The 20,319-nt window shown below is 35.6% G+C and overlaps 1 protein-coding gene across 9 annotated transcripts in view; it reads right to left on the minus strand.

Moving 5' to 3' along the window:
* The window catches only part of LOC136841729 (glutamine and serine-rich protein 1-like), a 132,013-nt gene that overhangs the window by 65,292 nt on the left and 46,402 nt on the right, over window positions 1-20,319 (minus strand). For 7 of the 9 annotated variants that reach the window (XM_067108972.1, XM_067108978.1, XM_067108976.1 and 4 more), the window contains 2 exons: window positions 13,860-14,044; window positions 13,572-13,718 (listed from right to left, as the gene is read on the minus strand). In XM_067108972.1, coding sequence (XP_066965073.1) covers window positions 13,572-13,718; window positions 13,860-14,044 — 332 coding nt within the window. The remainder of the gene's footprint in view (window positions 1-13,571; window positions 13,719-13,859; window positions 14,045-20,319) is intronic. The other 2 variants (XM_067108979.1, XM_067108981.1) reach the window with 1 other exon arrangement.

Below are 20,319 nucleotides of genomic sequence, written 5' to 3' on the forward strand. Positions count from 1 at the left end.
GGCAGAGCCTGGGTTACGATGGGCTCGGCTAATGACGTTCAGAGTTTTCGAAGCTCTTAAAATATATTCATCAAAAATTATATTATCTGGGTTATAAGGCATGTTCCAGGTTTACAACACCGATCCAACGGAAGACATATGGCTCAAAAACAGCAGAATGGCCAAAATTTGGAGATTTTTTTATGGAAAACTCAATAAAAACATAATATTTTTTTTTCAAGATACCAAAGGATTAAAAGTAAGGTTTTCTTACAATTTTCAACAATATTTCGGACTACGCCAGTCCAGCACCGATACAAATGGAAGAAATATGAATCCAAAATGACAGAATGACCAAAATTTGAAGTTTCTTTTATAAAAACTAAATAAAAATGCAGGATACGTTGTTTTCAAGACACCCAAACGATTAAATTAAGGTTTTCTTACAATTTCCAACAATATTCAAACGATGCTAATCTGAACGGAAGAAATATGGATCTCAAACGGCATAATGGTCAAAATTTGGTTTTTTTATATAAAGCTCAGTAAATTATGTAGGTTAAGTTGTTTTCAAGACACCCAAAGGATTAAAATTAAGGCTTTCCTACAATTTTCAATGATGCCTTTTTCTGGTAGATAAGCGGTGAGAGGCAAACAGTCTTTCTCTCTCTCCCTATGGCTCCAAAAGAGCATTATGGTAAAAATTTGGAGGGTTTTTTTATGACAAACTTAATAAAAATGCAGGTTATGTCATTTTCAAGACACGCAAAGGATACCCAAAAGATTAAAAGTAAGGTATTCTTATGATTTTTTGACGATTATTTGGGTTTATGATGATTTTCGGCTTACAACACGGTGTCAAAACGGGTAACCCCTGTTGTAACCCCGGGACTACCTGTATACAGGCAGTTCCCGGTTAACGGCAATCTGGTTTTACAGCGCTTGTCTAGTGACTAAAATGGGCAATTTTCGGCACCAAAAATCGCCAAGTTCCGCTTATCGGCGCCGATAATTGGGTATTGGTGCCAATACATACCTAACAAACGCGCTGGTAACTGAAAATTGGCACTTTTCGGCGCCAATTAGCCCGAAATTCGCCGAAAAAGAGCGAAAATCGCTGATTTTCCGTCATCATCACACCCTCTGAACGGAACCCCACAGATACCTGAGGACTGCCTGTATGTGTGTATGTGTACGAGTATGTATGTATGTGTGTATATATATACACATATATATATATACACACACACACACAGAGTACAGTCAAACCCCCCCTTTTTGCGGTTCAAGACTCACGGCTTCACCTATTTGCAGATTTTTCTGTAGAATTTATCCCCAAATTGTTCGCGGAAAATTTGGTAAATAGATTTTTTCATCAAGAAATATTCACTCTTTACTGTATTTTCATGATATTTTTGTGATTACATACATTTTTTACGATAAATAAAGATTTATAAACTTTCATACAATATTTATGCAAAAACAGCAAAATATCAACACAATTTTTCTAAGGCATATAAATATTTAGGTACTGTACAGTTTGTAACTCTACTTGTGAATTCCTAGTGTTTTCCCTATGTACTGTAAAAAGAAAACAGGATGGCTTCAATACCGTGTGAGAGAAAATGGATGTGTCTGAATATAGGGGGAACTTGATTGGTTTTCACACTTAGCTGGAAGCCAAATATTTTTAAGGGTAATGTTGTAAGATGACTTTGAAATGATATTAGTGTTTCAGAATGATAGTTTAAGGTATACTTTATGTAGGATGATAGTTTAAGGTATACATTTGGTTTTTGAACTATTAATATAGGCAGTTATAAACGTTTTACAGAAGGGTCTATGGTGTTTGATTAAAATAGGTAGTTATAAGTGTTTTTAGAGGGGGATGTAAAGTATTCATGGATTTTAGCTATTCATGGGTGGTTGTGGTCCCTATTCCCCACAAATACCGGTAGGTCGAAAGCTAAGAAAAGTTTCTAGGGGAGAAGGGGGGATTAGGGCAGACAGATGGGGTACATGTGATGGGAGGGAGGTGGTCAACAATGCTGCACTGGAGAGAGAGAGAGAGAGAGAGAGAGAGAGAGAGAGAGAGAGAGAGAGAGAGAGAGAGAGAGAGAGAGAGAGAGAGAGAGAAGCAATAGTAACACTGTTTATAGGAATGAGCATGCAGGGAAGGTGGTTACTGGGAATGGTAGGTGGCCAGGAAAGGAATTTCCCAGCCTGGGAGTGGGGATGAAATGCTGTGTGTGATGGGTGGAGAGGGGTAGGCGGGCACCTGACTTTGCTTTAGCTTTTTTTGTTTTATATTTTTTACATTTATACTTTTTCAACATTTTATTAAAGGGTATACACAACTTGTAGAACAATCATGAGAAGAGAGAGAGAGAGAGAGAGAGAGAGAGAGAGAGAGAGAGAGAGAGAGAGAGAGAGAGAGAGAGAGAATCTGATCCTGCACTAAGAAACACCCTATAGTGCATTTGTACAACCTTTTAACAAGTTACAGTTGTTTTACATTTTATTTATGGGAGCGCCAACACCATAAGGCCCCTTTATAAAGTAAATGACTGTTTCTACCTTATCATTGAAGAGATTTGCTTCCGATTTTTACTACTTATTCTACAACTAACAATGAAAATTCTCTCATGGGGAAATTTAGAAATTTGACCTCTATGTTCATTTGTTTTGCGGTTGAAAAAATCATGACGTCACTTCTCAAAATTAATCTGCAAAATTAAAAGTTGCACAGAAGTGACTTTTGCGACTACAAAAAGATATATAGTTATACTACACTCTGTAAAAGTTTCACTGAATCTGGTTCAGTCTTCTTGAAGAAATACATATTTAATTTTGAAAAAAGTTAGCTTTGAGAAAACAGCAAAACAAATATTTTTTGGACTCAAAAATCCTGAGAGAATCTGGAAACCTTGAGCAAGTTATTCCTATATCACTATAACACGTTTTCTCTGACATGTCCCGCAGAGAGAATGGGATATTTTAGCAGGTGACAATTATTTTTAATAGGTTTTTTCACTAGTTTTATATGCTTTTATTTTTTTTTTCTTACTATTTGTCATTCACAGTGCCATACAAGTGATGAACATAATTGACCATGAACCAATCTAAACATTTTACTTAGCAATAATGTTTCAAGATATGTTTACTTACACATCAAACTTGATCCTATCCAGGATCATTCATAGGCTTTTTTTACGCTTTTTATATAATTTGTCGTTCACAGTGCCATACAAGCAATGAACAAAACCGTCCCATGAACAAATCTAAACATTTTATTTTTTTTTTAAATAACGGTTCTAGATATGTTCATTTACACATAAAATATGAAATTCGGCAGTCAGTGCACCCTTAAAGGATATTACAGTACTGGAACTTGTAATAAAATAATCATGCACAATGCAGAGAGAGAGAGAGAGAGAGAGAGAGAGAGAGAGAGAGAGAGAGAGAGAGAGAGAGAGAGAGAGAGAGAGAGAGAGAGAGAGAGAGACAAATAATGCAGTATGACACAGTCCTTCATACATACATATATAGCCCATAACAGACAAATGACCACACACACACACACACAACAGCAGTACACACAACTACCTTCACTTTCTCCACTATTTATTTCTCATTTTTTACTTGGTATTTTTGTCATATGGTAATTTTCACTGCATAAAATGACAAAAAAACCAGAAAAAGAGTAAAAACAATAAAAAATGACATAGTAAACGTCGGATAGAGAGAGTGAGAGAAAAAGCAGCAGCTTTCACAATCATCTTTGGCTTAAAAGGACAACATCCCTTAACACACAATCATACATCACTGGTTTATTGCTTCACTGGCTGATATGGTTATGTTATCAGTTCAGTAGTGTATGGTAGCAGGTGCGTTGGTGAGCAAGCACTCAAATATTTTTTGTTAACTTTTGCCGCTATTGGCTGAAATGTATAAGTCACTGTGATCTTTTGGTTTTTAATGGCTAATAAGACATGTGTCATAAAGTTCTGACCCTTCAAAAGAAGCTAGAAATCGTTGAGATAGCCAAGGCAGGATGGTCTATGGTGCATACGGTCATCACCCTACATACAAACGTTCAGATATGAACAATCTGAGTCGCAAGTTAAAATTGTGTCCCAGCACTCCCCTCTGCCACCTGTAAGTTTAAATTTTGCTCTGCGCGAATAATCAGCCTAGTAAGAATTTTTGCCACATGAGGAAGCAGAACCACCTATTCCTTTAACCTCTTCCCTGATTATCCAGAATATTCTCGTGATTAACTACCATGTATTCTTACAATCATGAGAATATTTGTTCATATATGTAAAACATTACTACTTATTTTTATCTTCATATTTTAACTTTTTCTATATTTCCTCTCCTCACTGGAAACGTTTAGTAGGCATTTTTGGCAATAGGTGGCAGTGTGTATTGGCTACTTCATGAACTTCCAATGTCAGATGCTGGTGCAGTTAAATTCTCTCCAAGTTCATAACTTTAAAAGCATGGGAAAATACTATATTTTTAATGGTACACAAATCTAAATTTTATTTTCTTCTTTTTACCTTTCTAACATCCAAAGTAATTCTTCATAGTGCTGCATGATTTAAAAATACAGTGAAAATAGTATAAGCTATGACTCCCAAGTTAACTTGGAAATGTAAACTAGACATATTTAAAGACTAGACATATTTTAAGAAAAGATTATGCACTACCTATTATCAACTAACTTATGAGTAATTCAAGATACAACTGCCATCTGGAATGTAACTCATTTGTAAGCAGGGCATTAATTGTATTAAAAACCAGTACAGCATTGCACAGTAAACCTTGCACGATATCAAGACTTCCCAGGATAAGCTGAAGTACAGGATGGACTTTAGGAAGGTGTCCAGTCAGGTCTTCAACGTCATGGCAAAAGGCTGACCTGCAGACACTCAACAGTCCAGTCAACCTTGATCTGGTTTTGTCTGGAAAGGGCAGCTGGTGAGGAGTTGGCAGAGCTGAGCTGAAGGCTGCAGCTTTAAAGTTTGCAGGCCTGCAAAGAACTGTGGACTAGAAGGCATATGATAGTTGGCTGTTTCGATTCAATATTTTGGTGGCTTTCTAATGAGAAGACTCCTGACAAAGCTTTGGATGCTTCTGAGAAGGAAATAAGAGAAATTTCAGCTGATGGACATTCCCTTTGTTGATGTTGAAGTGCCAGGTTCCTCTAGTCAGGAATCTAATGTCTCTTTGCCACCTCTCAATGACCAGGACCCTCTAGGCATAAAAGAAGTACAATACATACAAGACCTTAATACAGTGGTGTTGGAGGATTATCTGAGATTATTAGAAACAAGGCTCTGTTGGATAAGGTAAAATAAAACTCTACTGGAGTAAAACAGCAACTATGTACCCTTAGTCCCCCTATCTTGTCAATATTGCATAACCATAAACATTAAATATGCTTATAAACAACAACAACCACACTTTAAACTGAAAATTTGATACAAAAGGCAGTTAGCTAGCTTATTTTTCCATATTTGTAGCAAAATATACATTATAAATAAATTTTGCAAAGCAAAAGGCAAACCCTTTTTCTTCTACCCAATATGATAACGGGTATCACTTTCTTTTTTCTATATTGTGCTAACAAATACGTAATGAGACTAAAAAATTAATCAACTTCCCCTCTCTCACTTACCTGTGAGTAGTGCCAAAACTGTAAACAGTTGACAGACTTTTAGAATTTTGTGAGGAGGTTTACTAGTCCTACACCAGCTCGACTGTGCCATCATGACCAGCATCTGCTTCCTGTCCCTCTTTGACTCCCAGGAGACATTAAGAGGTGTCCTGGGCAGAGGAAGCACAGAGGTGCCTAGTGGATCAAGTTATCAAAATGGGGCAGTGACACATCAGATCCTCAGCTGAAGGAACCCTGCATATCAATGAAGAGTGCATAAGAGTTTGCCTACGTTTTTAAGCTGAACGACCGAGTTACTGAAAGGTGGATGGCGATAGGCTGGGTGCACAAAAGTTTGAGATCTGAAGACGCTGTCTAGGGCACACTGATGACAAGAACGATAATTCCGCCTCTCAATGATATTCCACTGTAACTCTCAAACTTGTGCAGCCAAGCCCAGGACCCTGGAACAGTCATCAGGGTCTATATTTGGGCTCTTCATGATCTTATAAACATATCAAAAACCATGCTCATGTGCTTGTACAAAAGCACTCCTCGTGAAAAAGCCTCATCCCAGTTGTTGTCTTCCTCAGGGGCTATCTCATTATCTGCAGCAACCATCTTGCTGTTGGACAAAGGTTGGAAGCTAGGGTCACCACTGTCACCATCCAGCCACTCCCATATGTCACCCTCAGGAATATTGCCTCCTACCTTCATGAGTGTCACATGGAAATTGTCAACTCCTCCAACCCCCTGAAGTTCATCATGCACTCTTCTCCCTTCAGGATACGATTCAAAGCATATTCAAGGGTCGTATGGTAACGTCCTTCCAAGCAACTGCAAAGTTGTAGGTGGCAGACTTAAGCAAATACCTTTGAAGATTCTCCAGTGTCCAATCCCCCTGTTATCCAAGACTTGCCCCTTCTCCTCCTAATCCTCCAACACTACCATCACCTCCTTCAAGAACTTCTTCCAGTACAGCTGTCTCATAACAACAACAACAACTTGGTCCATTGGCTGGGTTGGTAATGAAAGTTTTGTTAAGGTCATTTATTTGCCTTCTAATATGACCGGAATCTTTTAGCCAATGGACCAAGTTGTTATTGTTGTAATGAGACGGCTTGATGTCCTGCAAGATTGACTAGGAAATGCAATACACCTGCATTATACATTCCCTGCCTCAATTCTCCCGACAATTTTAAGCTTCATATGATGGGTCAACACCTTTCTCAATCTCTTACAACAAGGTGGGGTCATAATGAGAACATACACACCTCACACACAACTAATAGCACCTGAAATGCTGCAGGCACTGCAACAAAAGCAACAGAACGAAAGGAAGGCATTGCAACACAATCACAGAGCCCTCCCGAAAGCACGAATACTGAGAACTGACTGTAACTGGGCACAGAAGGTTGCTTTGCTACCAAGTGCACTGATACTCTTCGAATGTAGCCAATTAGAGAAAGAAATTTTTTTAATGTTACCATGATGCATACCCAATTAACCATTCAAAAGCAAAAAACCACAATGTGTAATGATGTATCCATTTCCACCAATAGTGGGAAAACTTGGAAAACACAAATGCTTTCCCACCCCCACACACCTTCAACTATGTGCTATTGAACTGATGACAGCCAATTAACAACAATAAACAAAGTGACAGATGGGCACATGTCATGTGACTTCATACTTTTAAGCCAATAACAATTGCGAAAATCCTCAAGAAGTCAAGCACCCTCCTTCCCCTCCCTACACACCCTTCCCACCCCTACCTTGGGAGTTCCCCCCCCGCCCCCACGAGCCCTTTCTCTGCGTGCTTATGCCTGTAAGCAGCGTTACTATCACTTCCTTCCGCCCACACAGCATTGCTGACCCTTCCCCGCCCATCCAACCTAACCCTCCCACCCTCATCACCCACAAAACTCTTTCCCACACCTCCCAACCCCTCATAACCCTTTCTCAGCTTGTTTATGCCTATAAGCAGTGTTAACAACACCTCCTCCTGCCCACGCAATAATGTCAACTGTCAGAGCGCTGTTTTTTAATTTCTATACAGGCAGTCCCCAAGTTACGACGGTCTTGACTGAAATCAATCCAATTTCACAATGCTTTTCAAAAATACTCGTAAAAAATTCATCTCCAACTTAGGGCGAAAATCCATAGTTAAGGCAACGTTACGATGGGTCCTAGTTTCTCAGTTTCCTCAAGTAAATAAGCAAGTGTCACCATCCTTCCAGTGTGAAAGCCAACCACTGGATTAAAGGTAAGGTTTTCATAACTTTTTTTTTTCATTTTTATACATTCTCTAAAGTTAAGATATGACTTGAGTCACTACCACAGGAACGAATCTACGTCGTAACTCAGGGCTGCCTGTAATCATATTATAAGACTGATAATTCCTATAATATAAAATAAAACTGCCTGTCTATATGGTCTTCATGATATGAGTTAACAATAGTTCAGTGACCTCGATTATTAAGAAAACTTCTATATATCATGTTATCAATAGAACTGTTAGAGTAAGAAGCCATAACAGAAGCAACAAATATGTTGATTTTATTAAGTTACTACATGAGATTAATAATACTCCTCTTAATAAAAATAATTTACTGGGATTTATTATGGGTAAGATTCTGGGATTAAAATGTAGCAAAGCTAAATAAATCTAAACTTTATGATCAAAACTAAAATTTAGAAGTTGATAAGGTAATACAGTTAATACATACCTGATTGTAGATTTTAATCATAAATTCACTGATATTCTAAATATCCCAAATTTACAGTCCGGAACTTATGTCAATTTTCCCTCTAAACAACATACCCCAAAATTACATCTAAATATTCACAAACATTAGGTACAAAGATTGCTAGAACTTAAATGTTAATAACATAGATATGGTTGAAGCTAGTATGATTAAAAATGTTCATGAAAATGTAATACATAGCAGGCAATACAGATATTTTTATTAATTTTTATAAACTGGGGTCTAAATTTAAGCCCACACCTAAATTAAATGAAAATAAAATTCATAACTAACATAAGTAACTGAACTAATGAATACATATACTGTACACATGAACTTTCACAAAAATTCAATATAAATACCGGACAGCTTATCAAATTAAAAATGAAACTAATTAAAAATTATAAATAATAAAATTAACAATACTCTAAACAATTTTTTTTGTACCATTAATTTGAATAATAAGATTAGGGATATTCAGATGTAACCATATGATATTGCCTGTAATTTTTGGTTTTATACGTAAAAAAATTCTATGCTAGTTTTAACTTTGGAATCAGAATCCAGTAACAACTTTGAGAGGTGCAAAACTGTTTCAGTATTAATAAATTATTCTAGACACCCTTAAGTCATAAGTGGTACTTGCTTCATGTAATCTACCTTCTACTTATACCATGACAAATTTTCATAATAAAAGTCCTAAAATAAATTGGTATAATACATGCTCAGTGAATTGCATTAATAGAGACGAATATTATCCTTAATTAATAATACCAATGATAATAACTAGAGCATTTAAAAAATATTAAAGTACTAGATTCAACTTGGTCCTGGTAATCATTTGCCATCTTCACTTGATTTTTGTACTCTGTATGCTATGTTACCACATGATGATCTATGTAATCAGATGGATTATAGCCTTATAAAATAAATATCTCCATGCTGAGTTAGAAATATGCTGTAAAAAATGGTGAAAATCACAGAGACTTTGTTAAAATAATAAAATTTTGTAATAACCAAAGCCATATTAAATCTGATGAAGTTTACAGATAAAAAATAGATATCCCTATGGGTACTGATTACAGCCCAAACACTGCCAATTTATAATTACATTTCTATGAATCAAAATTCTTGCAATATAACCAAATAGAAGATAGATTTGGATATAAAAATACATATGGATATATAGAAAAGCTATTATTATTAAATAACAGAAATAAAGTTTTTAATACTAATCATGACGCTACACAAAAAATTCTAAGCTATGGTGACGTCATATCGATGCATGGGACATGGCACCCCCGACAATAAAATTTTAATTTAAAATATTTATTATGCAATTTTTCATCATGAAATTTTTCCTAGATGTTGGCGTCACGTTGAGCTGCTCATCTTTAGTTCTCTCTCTCTCTCTCTCTCTCATGCACTGTGTATAATTATTTTATTACAAGTTAATATCCTTTAATAAAATGTGAAAAATTTAAATGCTGCACAGCCTTCCCACTCCCATCCGGGAAACTCCTTCCCTATCAGTGATATGCAAGCACTTTTTTCTTACATTACCAACACCGCCACCATCGTCATAATAATAATAATAATAATAATAATAATAATTAGTAGTGGTACTAGTAGTAGAAGTAAAATACAGTAATACCCCGAACTTGCACGATTCGAGTTGCACGAATTCAGACACGAATTTTTCATTGGAACCTAACTAATCGTCATACACGAGTTTTTCACAGACACGCGAACATTTGCGTACACTGAGAAACCCTGCAAAAGTGTTTGTTTAATTTTTTATGTAATTTATAAGTTTTCAAGCTTTTATGTGTAAATTAATACCATTAAATATTATTAAAAGTAATAATTTTTCTCTCTCTCTCTCTCTTTTAGTGAGATGAATTTTTATGGTACATGTATACAGGCATGTTTATATGTATGATAAATAAACTTTTTACCTAATAATAAGTACTAATTTTCAAATTAATAAGATTAATAAAATTAAATAATAATAATAATAATAATAATAATAATAATAATGATAATAATAATGATAATAATAATAATAATAATAATAATAAAACTGTAATTACAAAATTTGTATTATTTTGAACAAACAAATTCTCCCCTTGTCTTTTGTAAGAAGGTTGAAGGCAAAAGCTATCAGACATGTCATTTAACATGACAAGAAGGGGAGTGTTGCTAATCAGTGGTCAAAATTTTTCTTGTAATTCTCTCTCTCTCCCTCTGTGTGTGTGTGTCCGTAATAATTCATAAAAAATTTCACTCTCTTAAGTAAGGACAACTGTTATCTCTCTATCTCTCTCTCTCTCTCTCTCATTCAAAGTTAGCCAACCTACATATTACAGCACTGTTTCTCTGTATGTCTTTACCTGTACAGTAGATAATTGTGAATTGATCTAATTTTACCTGTACCATTTACAAACTGTAAATGCGTCGTTCTAAAACACAGAGACATAGAGCATTTCAGAACACAAAAAGTTTTTAAAAATGAGGTTGAGAAGACTTCTAAAAATAGATCGGTGGAATGGGGGAGACAGTCACACCATTTGTTTCTTTTTTTAAGGGTAATGTATTAAGCTAACTTTTAAATGAAAATACAGTAACTTTAATTTCATTTAAAAGTTAGTTTAATACTGAATTTCCATCTTTTGATATCTAACGTAATAATAATTTTCTCTCTCTCTCTCTCTCTCCGTAATAATTCATAAATAATATAACTTGATACTTCAAGTCAGGACAATATCTCTATCTCTATCTCTCTCTCTCTCAAGTTATTCTCTGTCTCCGTAATAATTGATAAATATTTTCACTCTCTTAAGTAAGGACAACCCCTAACTGTACATCTTTACCTGTACAGTAGATAGTTTAAATTGATCTAATTTGACCTGTATCGTCTATGAAGTGTAAATACGCTAGTGTTGCAAATACATTCTAAAACATAGAGACATAACTAAGAGTTAGTTAAAATATAAAACACTGTTTGTTCATGAAAAAGCATTTCAGAACAAAGAGAAAGAGACGCAGAATAAAGTTATTAAAAAGACGTTGAGAGGACTTCTAAAAATAGATTGGTTGGAAGGGGAGAGAAAGAGCGAGAGAAATTCTCTTCCAACTCTCAATTTTTATGTCAACCAACCATTTATTTCTCTTTTTTAAGGGTAATGTATTAGGCTAACTTTTAAATGAAATTACAGTAACTTTAATTTCATTTAAAAGTTAACTTAATAATTTAGGAGCATGATTAAGGTCATATTTAGTGTTTAAACTTTAGAAATAAGCATTTATTAGCATTTTTAGATACCATGCCAAACTTATGCGAAAATTCACCCTGCACGAGGGGTTCTGGAACCTAACCTCGCGTAAGTTTGGAGTATGACTGTACTTTTAAAGGATATATAACAACTCTTTTTAAAAAATTACCCAATTTTCAAAAGCTGTGCAAAGTATGCCAATCATACTGAATAAACTTATATGCAGATGATACAAAATAGTCACAATTCTGTACATGCTTGAAAATATTGTGGAAATACAGGAGCCAAGAAGCACTCACTATAAAGTCAATGGCAAACAAAATAGAACACTGCAGTAAAATTAACGTCAGAATTCTACTGGGCTGTTTACAAAAAAAGTACAAGAAATGATATGCACACCATGGAATACACAAGGGCAAAAAGTTGGAATAATATAACTAACCAGCAAAGATAACATATTAGTAATTATGACAATTCTATACCAGTAATACAAAAGTAATGATATTCTGTATAAAACATTAGAAAGAGTATTTTATATAAATGTAGTACTGAAGCCACAAATTTTTTTAAAAAGTACTAAAGGTAAAACAGATAAAGGTTACAAATATTAAGGTTTTGCAAATAGATCCCAAACTACATGCACTTAGATGTGTACTTTACTGAGGGTATTTAACACAAATGCATATGTATACATATATGTGGTCTATTGTAGTGCTATGACCAATGTATGAAAATTGACATGTCCATAATGTGTAGAAAATAATTTCCCCTCCTCATAACCAATGATACTGATTTCATTATCCCCTTATTTCCATTCTTCCAATAACATATAACCTATAACTGATTTTCTCTTCTAGCACAGTGTTTTCAACCCTTTTCTTCTGTATTCATTATTGTTAAATAACCATTCATAAGACTTCTGGTTCCTTTGTACTGATGTCACATGCATGCTCTCTCCACCAAATGTCTAACCAGCTCTCTCCACCAAATGTCTAACCAGCTCTCTCCACCAAATGTCTAACCAGCTCTCTCCACCAAATGTCTAACCATCCTGGGGAACAGTTATTTAATCATAGCATACTACTACCTCATTTACATCCTGTAAGACAGAAATAAAAAAACAAAGCAAACATTACCCAAATTGGAATCTTCAAGTTATTTAAAACCCATTCATTAATATTTCATTCTTTTCTCACTACTGTATATCCAACACCATTCACAAGATAAGTTTCGTCCATATAAAGAACCAGCGACACGAAGGTCCTTCCTGGCCATCCCAAATACTAACAACTTTTGTACTTCATCTTCTACAAAACCATACAACTTTATCCACTTACTAGAAAAATAAATCATCTTTGGAGAAAAAACCATTAAGGGGTATATACTAAACTATAAGTTGACATACGACTGCAGGTCACACCAATGCTGCAGTTCCAAATTTTCAATTTCCCGTGTACAATGCTGAAAATTTGGTCAGGTAAATGTTTAGAACAAAAAGTTTTCAACTGGCCAAAACCAAAATACCATGCAAAACAAATTGGCACTATATTAATAACAAAAGCTGGCACATCAAGAGAAACATCCAATTTCTATTCGGTATTCTCACTGTCTATCCTTGCATGTAGTAATCAAACTTTTGGCTAGAGATCTGAATTCATCATATTGGGAAGGCTTCAAGACCAATTTCTTTTCCAATTCATCACAGTTAACCTACTATACTTGCTGAGAGGTCCAACAGGACAAGTATGCTACACATCACAATCTAACTGCCAATGGAGTGAGTTTAAAATTGAATTGCTAATCATATCCAAGCTCACTGGAGATAAATACTATGATTACCAAATTTCACGAGAGCATACTTACCGATATTAAGGTAATCAAATTATCCAAATGCATGTTACTGACCTTAAATTGTGATTCAACCAATTCTAGTTGTTCAGGAGTGAGCTGTGGACCCTCTGGTAGGCGAATAGCCACGTTTGAGCGCTGATTTCGAACAGGGGTATAGTTGAAGGAAGAACTCAGCTTTGAAGGTGATTTCTTATCATCAGTCTAAGAGCATGTGAATTTCAATCAGTTTCTAACAATGCTTTTTTTCTACATTAATTAACATCTTCAATTCTTGAGCCAACAGATCTGAATACTACATACATTTCCTACACATGCTAAAACCTGACACTCATAAATACTTACACTTGACACTGTACTTTCATCTCCACTGCCTGGAGATACTTGTGGAACATATGCAGGTGGTCGACCACGCCTTTTGGCTGCACCTGTAGTTGTACCTTCACTTGAAACGGTTGACGATGGCTTTTCAACTATTTCCTCTTTACCATCTAAAGATCGTTTAACTCCCCTTCCCATCCCACCACGACCTGAAAAGTAATTTTCAAAAACTAACTGTGACAGGCACTAAATTATCAACTAACCGATCCCTGTTAAACCTGCTTAAAAAGTAAAATATTATAACGAATCTTTATCTCAATATTATTTCTACATGCCTTTTTCCCATTATGAGTCAAGACATGAATATCTACTGAATTTCTGACTAAATGTTTCCCATTCTTCCTTGTCAAATGTATAAAACCATGTCAATCTAATTAAAGTTACAAATGCCCTATCCAAGGATGCTTCAGTGTTTATGTCAGTATGACCAACACGTGTTTCTCAAGAGGATTTCCTGCCATATTCAAGAGGCCATCATTCACAACCATACCAGGACTACCTATAATAGATTTCAGCAGAGCAGCTTAATTTCTAATACAGCAGTCCTTCAATCATCTGGTGCTCAACATTATCTCAGCACCACAATATACAGGCACTGCAAAAAAACTGAATGCAACCTCATTTCCTGATGAAATATGTTTGATCTTTTTCTGTGATTTCCACCAAGAGCTATTTGTTTCTCCTCATTCAATCGTATGTCTGGCAGTGTCAAGGGCCTGGGAGTGATTCCATCTTCTCATCTAGACTGCCAGTGCTGGATAAGCAGTCAAGGAGACAGGATGTCAATGTATTTTCTCTCATCCTTTCTTGAAATTTTTGTATGCCAGTTTTTGCACTCCTGCATGCCTAATAATTAGAAATTCCTAACAAATCTCTATCAGTTGGAAAGAAGACTGAGACTGTCACATTATGGAGAAGTGAGAAGTCCATGACAGCCATAGCAAAAGTATGGTTTGCAAGTGGTGCCAGGGCTAAGGAAGCCAACTTGGAAACTGCATTACAATGCAAAATAGACTCAGGAAGACCAATATAGACTAATGAAAAGACAGTCAACCTTATTAAAAGAATTGCCACAAAGCATTCATCAATGCCAGCAAAGACTTTGAGGGCAGAAAATCCCAAGTTGCATGAAAAGTCTCAGAAAGAACTGCACAACAATGTTTACAGAAAGGCCTTGGTTTCAGCCTTTTGTGTTGCTGCAAGGAAGCCTCTCTTTGCAGACACCATGAGGAATAAGCAAAAAAATGTAAAGATCATTTGCACTGGACTAAAAAGGATTGGGAACAAGACGTATTTAATGATGAATCAAGCTTTCACGTCATTCAGTGCTGGTAAGAAGGTACAAAGGGCCCAAAGATCACACCGCTTTGCATCAAAATATACAGTCAAAACTGTAAAGCATCCAGCTTATGTGATGCTAAGAGGATGTTTCAGTGGATATGGGAGCAGCGGTGGTTTATCTTTCCTCCCACAGAGTACAATTATGAATGGTGTCAAGTATGCTAATGTTCTACATCTAGAGAATGAAATGGTTCCTTATAAGGCACTATTACGTATGAGTCTTTGAGTAAGATGGAGCCCCTTGCCACCAATCACAAGGTGCTAATGCGGTATTTAAAGAACATAATATTCAAAAGTTAGGATGGCCTGGTAATTCACCAGGCCTAAATCCTATAGAAAATTGCTGGGCTTACATGAAATGAAGACTGAATGCCATAGAAGGAGAGAAAACATCTGTGCCCAAGTTGAAGGATGCTATCTGGAGATTTTGGTTTGAAGAGTTTGATGATCAATATTTCGAAGACTTGGCTCATTCTGTGCCAAAAAGAATAAGAGAAGTACTTAAAAATGATGGAAAAATGTCAAAATATTGAATAAAATGTAAGAGCAAAAACATTTCTTTTTATTTCCTTAATTTAATAACAATACAGTAATCCTTCAAATCATCCCGATCGCTATATCTGGAATTCGACATTATCCCACACATCCAGACCAGAGTCCTAGGCTCTAAAGATATACAGTATATATAAATTTCAATAAATTTGAAAAAACCGCTCTCCACTGGTTGGCAATGGCGTGCAGGGGTAGGGGAGGCCTTGAGAAGTTTGCAGGGTGGAGGGGGGGTGGATGGCTGGGTGCCATAGGAGAGGAAGGCAGTAAAGGCTGTGTAGAGAAGGGGTTGTTTTGGAAAGTGGGTGGAACTGGGAAGCAGTTTCCCAGGCTAGGAGGGAGTGGGGATGCAGTGTTAGATGGGTGAAGAGGGCTGGGTAGACATACAACTTGATACAACTGGTTTGTTTCATGTTGTTAAGTTTATGAGTTTTATTTATATGCTATGCTCATTTATATTTTTATAGTATTTTATGCTATTCTCATTTATATTTTTATAGCACTTTCTAATTTTTTTATTTTTAAACCCAAATGATAAATCCAATTGTGTGTGGAGAGAGAGAGAGAGAGAGAGAGAGAGAGAGAGAGAGAGAGAGAGAGAGAGAGAGAGAGAGAGAAACAACAACTGAGATGAAACATCAATAGTCATAAAATATTCTTGTGTACAGTCAACCGCTGGTATTCATGGGGGATAGGGACCACAACCACCCATGGTAAGTTGAAATCCGAGATAAGTTGGAACCTGGCCCCCCCTCCTAAAACACTTATAACTGCCTGTTATAATAATTCAAACACCAAATACCCTATATCCTTCAAACTAAAATGCTTATAACTGCCTATTTTAACAGTTCACTGCCTACTCCAACACCAAATACCTTAAAATACCTTCCCAAAACACACTAATATCATTTCAAAGACATCTTACAACATTGCACTTAAAATTATATGGCTTACAGCTACGTGTGAAAACTAATCAATTTACGAGAGAATATTCTCATGTACAGCTGGCCTCCATTATTTGTGGAGGATAGGGACCACAACCACCTGCGGTAAGTTGAAATCTGTGATAAGTTGGAACCCACCTCTAAAAATGCTTATCACTGCCTATTATAACAGTTTAAACACCAAATACCCCTTATACCTTAAACTAAAATGCTTATAACTGCCTATTTCAATAGTTCACACACCAAATATACCTTAAACTACCATCCTAAAACAATTCAATGTCATTTCAGTCACTTACAACATTACACTTAAAACTTTATGGCTTACATACGTGTGAAAACTAATCAAGCTACCCCTATATTCTGCCACAGTCATTTTCTCTCATACAGTTTTAGCTGTAGCTTTGTATTATAATCTTTATGATACAGTAATTCATATTTCATTAACAGAGAGAGAGAGAGAGAGAGAGAGAGAGAGAGAGAGAGAGAGAGAGAGAGAGAGAGAGAGAGAGAGAGAGAGAGATTATGTTTACATCGGTAAAAACAATTACAAATGTCAGGACGATCTTTTTTTTTTATACATATTACGATGATAATAGATCAATATAATAATATAGTATAAATGAAATCTGAAAGTGAAATAACATTTTAATGATAATGATATCTTGCTGTGTTTTTACATTAAAGGATATGTATACTAACAGTAAGAGAGAGAGAGAGAGAGAGAGAGAGAGAGAGAGAGAGAGAGAGAGAGAGAGAGAGAGAGAGAGAGAGAGAGAGAGAGACCCTATTTGCTCAGGTGCTACCCTTCACACGGTCAATATGTCAAGATGATTGACAGTTAGGCCTGCATCCCTCCCCCTCAGTGCGAGACTTCATAACAATAAAAGATTGGGAAAAAGCAAAGAATGGCACAAAATCTTACCTAATTTACTATATGTTCCTTATTGAATATATATTGTGCTGTTTACATTTATATTAATACTTGAAAATAAGTAAATCTTTTTTTATTATAAAAATGTATTTAGTCACGAAAATAACATAAAAATACATCGAGTCAACTAAACTTGTTTTAAAATACAGTACAGTATGTATACATACAAAAAAGGCAAACATGATACAGCACTAAGAAATGCACACACTATGTAGCAACTTGCTATAGCTCGTTTCGTGTTGTTGCACTAATGATTTTTTATTTATATTTTACACTCATTTTTTATTTTTACAAACCAAAATACAAACAAAATCGTGTGAGTACGACAGGAGAGAGAGAGAGAGAGAGAGAGAGAGAGAGAGAGAGAGAGAGAGAGAGAGAGAGAGAGAGAGAGAGAGAGAGAGAGAGAGAGAGTGCAACCTAGATGATATATCAAATGATAAAATTTTCTCTTGTGCACTGTTGTGAATGTATGATGATCACACTTGGTCAACTAAACTTGTAATGAAATACTACACAGTATATCAAGCAAAGCTAAAAGATAAATGGCAAACATGATACTGCGCTAGAAATTCACGCAAATGCACAAACTATGCAGAGATGGTAAAGTCAACATGATGAAATGCCGTATGTAGAAGTAAACACATAAACACATACACACATACATACAGGAATACAAGTAAGGCTTCCGTGATATTATGAGGTGAAATGAAAAATCAATCGCAATAAAATGGAAAATGATCAACTACTTTTTGGTAGTGTTCTTAAAATGGACTTGCTTTGAACAGTCATCATCAAGAAATGCCATTTGTACTAAAGATGTAAGCACAGGGTGTTGTAATGTATTACACAAACACAGGTTGTGTATTGCAAAACAAATTTCATTTTTGGTAGATTGTACCATGCTAGGCTTTCAAGCGAGACTACCAAACTAATGGCTTAGTTAACGATTCATAAACATCTATTATAATTAACAACCACTTGCCAAAACATCTTTTATAATTAACAACCACTTGCCAAAACATCTTTTATAATTAACAACCACTTACCAAAGAACTGACATAAGCAACACTAAGTAAGACGTAAACAAATGAATCAGGAAACACCTGTTTTGCGATTTTGGGGGATTTTACTTTAACATACAGTACTGTATGCTAGTTTACCTTTGTATACTATACCCGTTTTACATTTATGTACACTCGGCAAGAAAAGTGAGGATACAGTTTTTTTAAATCTTCGGACATATATTGCTAAATAATGAGACATCTGGCAACTTTAGAAAGGGGAGGAGCTTCAGTCTTATTGTGTTTGTTTTTTGCTTGACCTACTATAACTTTCAATCATATTCTACAGTTCTGAAATCATTGATACTAAAATGCAGTAGTAAGCTTTACAGTATTCGTTGAAGTTGTAATTTGCAGCGACAGTTCTGAGCAAAATAAACATTTTTTCACATAACCTACGAAGTAACCTTGCACATATGAATTTATGACACCACAATGAACGGAATGCTTGCATAATCAGAAACGCGATCTTCCATAATGAAATCAAGAGTTAAATTTGAGCTATGTCCAACGAAAAACTTGGGGAACAATAAAGGAATGAATGCAATGTTATGGAGAGAGAGAGAGAGAGAGAGAGAGAGAGAGAGAGAGAGAGAGAGAGAGAGAGAGAGAGAGAGAGAGAGAGAGAGAGAGAGAGAGAGAGAGAGAGAGAGAGAGAGAGAGAGAGAGAGAGCTGTGCTGTGTGTAAGCCTAGGCCTACATGTAGAGCTACTCATTTCATTATTTTTTTATTTTAGAGATTGAGCGATACTATATTTGTACAGTATGTTTTAGCAATGGAGAGAGAGAGAGAGAGAGAGAGAGAGAGAGAGAGAGAGAGAGAGAGAGAGAGAGAGAGAGAGAGAGAGAGAGAGAGAGAGAGAGAGAGAGAGAGAGAGAGAGAGACTATGGCAACGTTAAGAAACATCCAGTTACTTGTCTTTTCCCGCCAAAGTTATCGCGGTACTCCGCACATCATAGAGAACGCTCTTGCGGATTTAAATAGATTGGGTCAACCTGCCCTAGCTGTCACAACATTTACTGCCATTAATTCCAGCTGACCTTTAACACCGTGAAATACAAATAGGAATCTGTAAAAATTAAAGAAATTATCATTACCTCGTATGATGATGCAATAATAAGCCCGTTCATAACGGAAAACGAGTAAATATTGCTGTTCTGATACACGGTACTACACCGAGATATCCACACACTATCTTTTAGATCTCTATGAATGAAGTAATCTGAGAAATTCTGATTACTTCGGACATGCATGGTGTTTTTAAGTATCTGAACCTTTTTGTTTTGCAGATTTAACATATATGATATAATTTGCATTGTATTTTCATATTCTAGAGTAAATTTACCGAGATTATGTGTTTTCTGTAAGAACAAAATTAAAATTCGATGAACGAAATCTAAAGAAAACCGTATCTTCACTTTTCTTGCCGAGTGTACAAAAATAAAAATAATTCCAGTAATACATTAGTTTCTTTTAGCAACTAAATAATGATTCATCTAATTCTTTTGCTAGTAGGCTCAATCAGCTGATTCTGAGAATGTAAACATTAGTCACTGCAAGTGGCAGATGATGGTTTTCTTATACATGTTAG

Source organism: Macrobrachium rosenbergii, chromosome 9 (assembly GCF_040412425.1).
Source record: "Macrobrachium rosenbergii isolate ZJJX-2024 chromosome 9, ASM4041242v1, whole genome shotgun sequence".
NCBI lineage: Eukaryota > Metazoa > Arthropoda > Malacostraca > Decapoda > Palaemonidae > Macrobrachium > Macrobrachium rosenbergii.